The sequence below is a fragment of the Lathyrus oleraceus genome, chromosome 1, assembly GCF_024323335.1.
Source record: "Lathyrus oleraceus cultivar Zhongwan6 chromosome 1, CAAS_Psat_ZW6_1.0, whole genome shotgun sequence".
Taxonomy (NCBI): Eukaryota; Viridiplantae; Streptophyta; class Magnoliopsida; order Fabales; family Fabaceae; genus Lathyrus; species Lathyrus oleraceus.
In genome coordinates this window covers 375,704,372-375,714,084 of record NC_066579.1, presented here as the reverse complement: position 1 = coordinate 375,714,084, position 9,713 = coordinate 375,704,372, and the positions used below count along the sequence as shown (strand labels likewise).

At 32.7% G+C, this 9,713-nt stretch overlaps 1 protein-coding gene across 1 annotated transcript; it reads left to right on the top strand.

Moving 5' to 3' along the window:
- The first annotated feature begins 4,731 nt into the window (after positions 1–4,731).
- LOC127137664 (chitinase 2) lies at positions 4,732–5,803 on the top strand. The gene has a single exon (XM_051064104.1). The coding sequence runs from the start codon at positions 4,787–4,789 to the stop codon at positions 5,648–5,650; it is 864 nt and encodes a 287-aa protein (XP_050920061.1). The 5' UTR covers positions 4,732–4,786; the 3' UTR covers positions 5,651–5,803.
- The last annotated feature ends 3,910 nt before the right edge of the window (positions 5,804–9,713 follow it).

The following is a 9,713-nucleotide window of genomic DNA, read 5'->3' as shown; positions in this document are numbered from 1 at the left end:
AAACACGACCACCATGCTCCTATGTTATAATCGCTTCTACCAAGATGTCTTGAAGTTTTTGTAAAACAAAAGATACCATCCTTATATTTTTCAAATAATAAATCCTATAACACATGTAAACGTTCATCTTTACCCAAATTGAAATAAACTTAAATAAATAACGTTGAAAATAATATTTATTTACAATCTTTTTTGCATCTTTGCGTGTAACCTTTGATGGGAACTCGCCTTCTGGTCTTTGATGTGTCCTCTTTCATTTCTTATGGCTTGATGGTGGAGATGAGTTGCAATCAAGACTTCTAGAAGGATCCCCAAACTCTTATTCTTTTTCTTTTCTTTTTTCTTGAATCATTATCTTTTATAGTTTACCATATCCTTCACGAGACAATCTATGTGGGTAGATATTTCTTGCTCTATTCTCATTCTTTCCCAAATGGTTTTGCTAATAAATGGATACATCAGGTATGGAGTCTGCATGTTACCATTTGGGTCTGTAATATAATCACTTGTGAGATGTTTCTTAAAGTCTCTCCAACGCTTACCAGTATATCTAATCCATATTTTCAGCATATCAACCTCTAGAATAATAAACACTTCCTATATTTAAGTAATAGAGATGATATTAGCATTAAACAAAAAAACTAAATGGTCATCTATACTTGTAAAATAAATTGTAAAATTTCTAATAAAGACCAAAATATATGTCCATAATTTATCTTTCAAATCATCATCAACGCCATGACAATTATCTATCATAATATTGACTTTTCTTCTACCTTATAATGACACACAACCCCTAAAATTACCAGTATGTTCATCATAGGCCTTACCAGTTCTTGGACAAAAATCAACCAGGAAGCAAACATCAGTTTTGTGAGCCTTTGAAACTTTGATCATCATTGTGTCACCTCTAGTTTTTATTTTACTTTTAATATTAATAGAGGTTGTAGTAGAGGTTGTAAGAGAGGTGTTGGTCGAATCACCTATCCGTGTGTAAACTTCCTAAGAACATACATTCAACATATTGTTAAACTAATGCATATTCTCAAACTAAGATTATTCAAGAAACACAACATTTCAAGATATTTGCTAATGAACCTAATGCATATGAATAATACTATACTCGTGGTACACCTCCTAAGAACATACATCACAAACTAACATTATTCAAGAAAAACAACATTTTTATAAGCTAATAACTATAATTTGTTTTTCAAAATCAGGATAGAGTGCTTACATAGATATGATGAAAGAAGCTTATGTTCATAAGGGCTTATATCAATAGATAATCCAATCCAAACAACCTCTAATAAAAATTATTCTAGAGTTGTAACATACAAAATGCATCAATATTTTCTATTCAAAACTGATTCTACTCTAAAATCCAAAATAAACTGAAAGACACACTAAAGAAAAACAATATTTTTATCAAACTAACATATTCATAACGCTTATGTCAATAAATAAAGTGAGTTACGTATAGAAAACGTGATGACAAAGCTTCTTTAGGTTGGAAGAGTTGATGTTCGAGTTGTTTTTGGAAGATGAAATATGAGTTTTGATGTTTGAGTTGTTCATGAAAGATGAAAACTACCTAGGTTTTTTTTCCAAAGAATGAAACAAGGAGTGTTGATAGGTAAATAAATTTTTTAAATTTAGTTATGTGAAGTATTCATGCAAAATAACTTACATGTTGGTATAGGGAATAACCGAGAGAATAGACTAATTTATAATTAAAAAAAGTAGCATAGTGCTATATTCTTGGAATTGCATACAAATGATATTACCTCTTAGTTAGGCAATGTGACCGAGGAATATTACAATTAAAAGAAGGGCATTTGAAAATATTATTTATATAATTAAAAATAAATAAATAAAGCAAAAAGGGAGATGTTCTATTTGAGAAAATGTAACACTTGGTCCCTAATCCAATTGAAAAATAAATAAAAAACAAAAAATGAAGTGACAAGGATTCGAAGAGAGATCCCTGATAGATCCATTCCATCGGTTTAGATAAACTAAGGAAATATGTCATATATGTGTAAAAAAAAAATTAATCATGACACTTTTAGAATTACCTTGGTTTTGTGTAGGACAATGTGAAAGCTTTGTCATCATGTAACACATTATTATGTTAAAAACATGTAGCTCTTAGATAACACTTTAAAATAAAAGTGTTATCTAAGGTATTAACTTGTTACGACGCTCTAAATAAAAGTGTGCTATTATAAACTAACTTGTTACAACAAGTTTTTATAAAATATGGTTTTAATATTTAGTAATCTATAACAATATATAAAAGGAAAACTTGATTTTGGTGTAGCCTATTTTTCTACCAATTTTACCCTTAGATAATTTACATAATAACTTCTAATAACTTATATTGAAACTATTATTATCATCTTTTAAATAACTTCCTACTATTAACTTTTTATATAAGATCCAACTAAAATTAACATTAAATAAAATAATATCATATATATTTTCACGTGTGTTTATTAAAATAGCGGACAGACGGACACAAAGTGTCCGTTTGGACGCTATTACACAATAAAAGTAAAAAATAGATTTTTGACAAAATTGAATTATTATAAGAATCATAATCCACTAATATTTGAGTCCATATCCAATATTTAATTGATTAATTAAATAATTTCTAAATAAAATCTAATCAGTCCTTTAACTCTATTTGATCACTTAATTATTTAAGATACTTAATTGATAAAAAAAAGCCTAATATAATTAAATAAATATATTTGGCCACATAATTATTAAAATAATACTATAATACTAAGTATTAAAATATTCCAACAATCTCCCACTTGACCAATATATTTTAATAATTATATCATAATTCTTTAGGCGCGCATCCAAATACTATTTCATCTTTAGATTTCAACTTTACAATCTGGTCCACCTCATACATCAACAATGAGACCACCGCGGCTGCCGTCACTGACGTATAACGTGACAGAACTCTGACGACCACCACATCAATGTACTTGATGACATAGATCGATATGAATGAGTGACATGGACACTTTATGTAATGTAATATCTGAATCATATCTATTTCCAACTGGTCCAACTAAATTCTTTATTGAGATCAAATTGACGTTTGCAAATTCAATATTTGCACAAATGATACAGAAATGGTTATAACAATAATAACCTCATAAACTTTATTTCTGCAGATAATCTTAACATAAAGTATGTATCGATATCAAAACAATATTATAAAACATAAAGAAAGAATGACTCTCAGTAATCTAGGACATCCTTAACGACAACAATCATATGAAAGACCTTATATGTCAAGTCTTTGATTACTAAGTCAGTTAGCATAAATTTTTTATCTATATGTTCTATCCTTCAACAACAACAACCTATAAGTCAATGAACTTTACAAAATAGTTGCTGAAACATTATTCGACTGACTTATTTCACAATATAGCTTGAGTTATCTTTTAAATTCTTTATTTTATTTATTTATTATTATTAATTTTTTTATATGGAATCAAGTGACATAAATACATAGAGTCATTTAGGATGCCAATTATATATAGACATTCAAAAGTATCAGAGTTGAACATTCTAATGATCTCCAAATTATTCGATCTCTAATATGTGAGCACGAGTTATTTTATTCTCTATAACAATCCTTATGGTTGCCTCATTTCAACAATTCCACTTTTGAATATGCTAAAACAAATACTTACTTTTGATTACTGAGCGTCAAGGTGCTCCGAAGGGCCGTCAGAAATTTTTTTCCCATAAAAAATGAGTCGTCGAATACTCCTTCTATTTTGAAATCTCAAACGAGAGAAACAATCTTTGAATCAGAATCCCTGCCCACATAGAAAAAGGAATGCAACTTGGAATTTATTCCCCATCTCTAAGAAGAAGAAACATTACTATTAGAGTCACTCTCTATGATAATAGGTTTATCGTTCATCGTAACGAAAATATAGTAAACTCTTGAATGAAAAACTGATGTGAAGATTAGGTACCTTGAAATATGTGGTCAAAGATATATAGTAAAGCAAAACAGAAGGCCGAGAGCCAGAGCTTTGAAGCTCTGAATATGTGGTGAAGGTTACTCCTATAAAAATGCTTTTAGAGAAGAGGGAAAGACTAAAAAAAAAAAGGGAAACTCAATCTACAAAATTGGGAAAAAACTTCTCCATATTCCCTTCATTCTTATATTGGCGAACACAAATTATTGGTTTAAGGTTGTTGAGTTTATCATTCGGAAAAAAAAATTCAATTTATTGTAAAATTGGGTTGATATTGTATAAAAGTCCAAAGTTTTTTTTTTATATTTTATGAATCTCTAACAAACCATAGTGTGAACATTTATAAGGGAAGGATGACATATGTACTAATTTTTAATTTGAAGAAGTTTCCTTCTAACTTAATCCATGAGATTAAATTTGAAAAAAAAAAGTTAATATAGGCAAGTGTTTGCATACTTTATTGTATATGTAGTGGTGTTGAGAATATTAATTGCATGAGTTATTGATATAGTTAGGAACGTTCTTCACCCTTGGTTTTTGTCTAGTCATATTTGTATATAGTTTTAAATTTTCATATTGCCGTCGTTATTGTCTAGTCGCGTTGTTTAATAGTTTATATTGCAAAGCAATAAAATGGCATTAGATTAAGAAGACTAATAAATAAAAGTTTGATTAAAAATAGGACCTCTAGGCTTATAAAAGGGCAACAGGAGTGTTGTCATTCCAACCACAACCAATTAAATCCTCATTCAAAAAGAAAGTAAATCACAATGTCAGGATCTACCACTGTGACGCCTACCATTTTCCGAGAATACATTGGCATGGGAGATTATATAGATCATTTTCCTGATGAAATGATCAATGCCGATATAAAAGAATTCCACTTCATTCTGTGCTTTGCCACAGAGACGCATGTTGACGGAAAAGGCACAGGACTTTTTGACAGCAATTGGAACTTCACGAACTTTAGCCCAGAAAAGGTGGTGGAACTAAAGAAAAAGCTTAACAACGTGAAAGTGAAAGTGGTAATAAGCATAGGAGGCATTGGCCCTGAAGATACATTCAACCCTAAGAATAATGAAGACTGGATTGTGAATGCCACATCATCAATCAAAGGGATCATCCTAAACTACCAGACCAAAGTCCCCAACGATGACGTACTTGACGGTATTGATATTAACTATGAAAAGATCAGTTCCAGTATCAGTGACTTTTCCAACTGTATAGGAGAGGTGATAAAACAACTCAAGGTTGATCCAGTTGTTTCCAAATCCATGAAAGTGGTGTCCATTGGTCCAACAGAGAATTCCCAATCCTACTACCTCAAACTTTATCGCGACAACAAAGGCTATATTGACTGGATTGACTACAAGTTCTACAATCAGTATTTTAACACAGTGGACGATTTTGAAAAGCTCTTTAAAAAACTAGTTACTGAATATGGTACTGCGTTAGATAAATTCTTGGTAGGAGTCAGCACCTATGAAGCTATTAAATCTAAAACCATTATTGAGGGATGCGAATACCTCCTTAACCGTGGATCACTTGTTGGAGCTTTTGTTTGGGATGCTAAGCCCTCTGCCCCCGCATATACACCTGAGCGAGAGATTCAAAAACTCCTTGCTAAAAAGTGATTACTTACTAGGTTCTTACCTACCTGGTAATTTGTTTTTATTTCACGGGTCATACATACTATAATTAATAGCAACGTCTTATGCGTCATGCTATGTATAGTATGTTACATATTCTAAATAAGACCTATCATCCATTGTCTGCTCTTTTTACTGCTTGTGTCTTTGTATTCTTCACCTTTTTATCTGTTTCCTTTAAGTATTATGTTATCTTGTGATTTGTTTGTGAGATTTTAATTGCTTCTGTTTCTGTTGTATGTACCATGAATTATCTGTAATATCTTGCTATTAAGTTAATAATAAGAAGCAAATATTATTGTTTTCAATTTCTCTATATACTAGACTTTTACATCACTTTTTTATTCTTTCACGTTCCAATTTTGATTGGTTTTTACATTCCAAGATATTAACTACTATTGGTATAAGAATATCGTAATTATCAATATTTCAAAATGATGATCAAATTCTAAATTATGGTGTTAGAAACTCTGAACTCTAGTCTCAGAGAGATTCTAGATATAACGACTCTAGACTCAGACAAAATAGATTTTGAAGTTTGAACATCATCAGAATTTAAATCAATGCAATCATTGACGAAGTTCTAAAAATAATGTCAACTCTGGTTGGTTACTGTCATACCCCAAAATTTGCCCATTAATATTTCAAGACGTTTTTCAGGGCACTCCGACCCATTTTTACGGCACTGATCTTAAAGGAACGAAGGCTCAGCTCACGAATGACCCAAACTGGCCTGTTCGCTACACACTCGCCTAGTGATAACATGAACTTATATTATAAGACTTAATTCAACTAAATTTTATCATCATTTATTTCAGTTCACTTTATGTTGTTAGGTATTACGCGGTATGTTCTTCCTATTTGTCTCAGGTGGCTTATTTTGAAGCACAAGTAAAATGGAAGAAAAGGAGGTGCAAAGAGAAAAAGAATCAAATAGCAAAGTCCAGCCCAAAGCGCAAGACACAAATGCTGTGCCTGTGACGGACGTCATAGAGGGCGTGACGAGCGTCACGCAAAACAACCTTGTGACGGACGTCACACATGGTGTGACGAACGTCACACCATTCCCCTACTTTGTGGGCGCAGGTAATGCTTCAGAGACTTGAAGATACGTTGAGGGATGTTGGGCCTTATATCCACGCGCGTTGAAGACTTTTTTTTTTTGGGGCAGCAGGCATGACCTAACGACACCAATATAAATAGCCACCTTGAAAACCTAAAAGGGGAGGCTTTTCCACATTTTTTTTTCCCTTTTGCCGTTTTTGCTTTTGCATAGTTTCTTTTCCAGTAGCTTAGTCATTGTTTATTACGAGTTCTACACTGCTCCCCTTGCAATTTCCCATTTCCTTTTTTTAATTCTTTTCGCACAATAGTTTCTGCAACGGAAACTATTGTGCACCTTTTTACCGAATCTAACCTTACGTTAGGATCTAGTTTATTTCCTTCGTTCTAATTTGTTGTTTAAAGGAAACCCTGAAGGAAAAGCCGGCGGCACCGCTCAACTCAATCCGGCATCAACCCTAAGAGTGCCAATTCAAGATTACAATTCAATTGCAAACAGGTTTGCGTTACTATCGCCGCTTTACGTTCCGAATTCCCATGTGATATTATAATTGAATTCATAAATATATTTGAGGTTCTGTATGTAGACTTAAGTATGCCTGGATACCTTGAATTGTTGTAATGGATGCCGCTGTTTTTTCGTTCTGTTTTGATCTTTGCCCTTCTGACCTGTTTTATTATAACCATGCTTTGTTTGCCTGATACTATTACTGCTTTGGTGCAACTCCTCGATTACACCCTGCTTTGGTATGCTAACCCGTTTGTTGAATTTTGCAAAGGTTCATATGGCCCAGGAAAAGATTGCCGTTAGGTCTTCCACTTTATGTGTGGGATACCATTGTGGGGGCTCACCCTAAAGTGCCTAATTAATTTTAATGTGTTAATTTTAATAATTAATTTTAATGTGTTAATTTTAATAATTAATGTAATTTTAATGTATTGATTTTAATGTGGAGGCTCATCCCAATTACCTACTTAATTTTAAAATATGGCCTTTAAATATGCGATCTTGGACCTCTCTTTTGCCTTACGACATTACGGTATAACGGTCATGTCCCGCGAATGTAGGGATATACTTAGCAAAGACCCTTCGGTTAAATCATCATAAAATAAATCATGGTCCCTCGGATGTTGCCTTCGAAAATACGATTTTGTCCCTCGATGACCCTTCGGTGTAGCCTACGGTTAAATGATGATCGTCCCTTCGAATGCTAAGGTATCCTTACAACTGTTGCCTTCAATGACCTATCGATGACCCTACGATGACCCTTAAACATCCAAAGGATAAAACTACTTACTTCTCAATAGTAAGGACAGTTCTACCCTCATAAGGATAGGAAACGTTCATAACGACCTTAGGAAGGTATAACTCTCAATTACTGGATCATAACCTAAAATATTTTCAACACCTCACACCTTTCAAAATCTCTTTTGGAGAATCACCACTTGGTATACATTCATACTAGAATCATTACCGAATTATGTTTTCAAACAACTTTCAAAACTAAACGAGATAACCACTTTGTATACATTCATACGAGAATCATTACAAAGTTAAACTCTCTTTTCAAAACATTTTCTAAGCCGTTCACAAGCGCTTTTTTCAGACAAAAATATAAGTGATCCAGTAATTAAGAGCCCATGGATAACCATGGATACAAAGGGTGCTAATACCTTCCCTTTGTATAATGTACCTCCCGAACCCAAAATCTATTGAGGTCTTTCCTGTTCTTTTCCACCTTTCCTTATTGGATAAAAGAAAAGTCGGTGGCGACTCTTGCTAACCGCGACATTGCGATTAAAACCACAAAAAAGTCCAGTTCACCGTATGACAGAACTGGCGACTCCACTGGGGACTCTTTAAAAAGAGAGGTTACCTTAAAACAAGATCACTTATTTGAATTGTTTGATTTACTTTTAAGGGATTGCTTGGGTATCCTATGCTTGAGTGAAAGATCCTACACCCGGATCTAGTGTACCTTAGGTAAGTAGCAATAGATCATCGCGACTATCCGGCGTATACTGGAATGGTTAAAATGATGGCTACGGTTAATGTGACACTTTGGTTGTCCTGATGGTCCTCATGTTATTTGAGGAAAAATTTGGCAACGTCTTATGCGTCATGCTATGTATAGTATGTTACATATTCTAAATAAGACCTATCATCCATCGTCTGCTCTTTTTACTGCTTGTGTCTTTGTATTCTGCACCTTTTTATCTGTTTCCTTTAAGTATTATGTTATCTTGTGATTTGTTTGTGAGATTTTAATTGCTTCTGTTTCTGTTGTATGTACCATGAATTATCTGTAATATCTTGCTATTAAGTTAATAATAAGAAGCAAATATTATTGTTTTCAATTTCTAAATGAGAATTTTGGTTTTGATGTTGCTTACTTCACCGCTCATTTCGGCCATTTATGCTTAGTATGTTATAATTTGTAGAATTTACTTCATGTCATAAAGACTTTAGTTAGATAATTTTTTTTTTGAAATGTTGATATAATTATAAGCTACACTATTAACCGTTATGTTTTGTGTTTGTACTTTTCATTGCTTTGTGTCAGTTTGTTTCATTAAATCTCTCTTGATACAACTATATTGGTCCCCGATTGTAGGTCAATTATTTTTGTAAATAGTATTCTATTGCCCACGGTTTTAAAGGGTAGCCCGAAATAAATCGTAGCTTATATTTGAGTTAAAAAACGACTAGTTTAAAGCAATGGCTCAAACAAACTGTGGTTGAAACAAATTAAGTAAATTGTGGCCTGTTCATATAGTTTATGGAGCATTTTTGCATTACTATGTGCTAAAGTTAAAAAAACGTCCCCTACAAGACTAGGCAACGACTGTTTACTCCACGGTTGGAAAAACGTCCCTTAAACCTTTAGGCTACGATTTTAAGGGTTAAGGTAGCGAATTTCCGCTGTTGTCGAATCTCATTTTTGTTGTAGTGAATTGTTGTAATCAAGTTGATTATTGAATTAAA

Coding starts and splice junctions, on each gene's coding strand:
- LOC127137664 (XM_051064104.1), top strand. CDS start 4,787: ATGTCAGGATCTACCACTGTGACGCCTACCATTTTCCGAGAATACATT.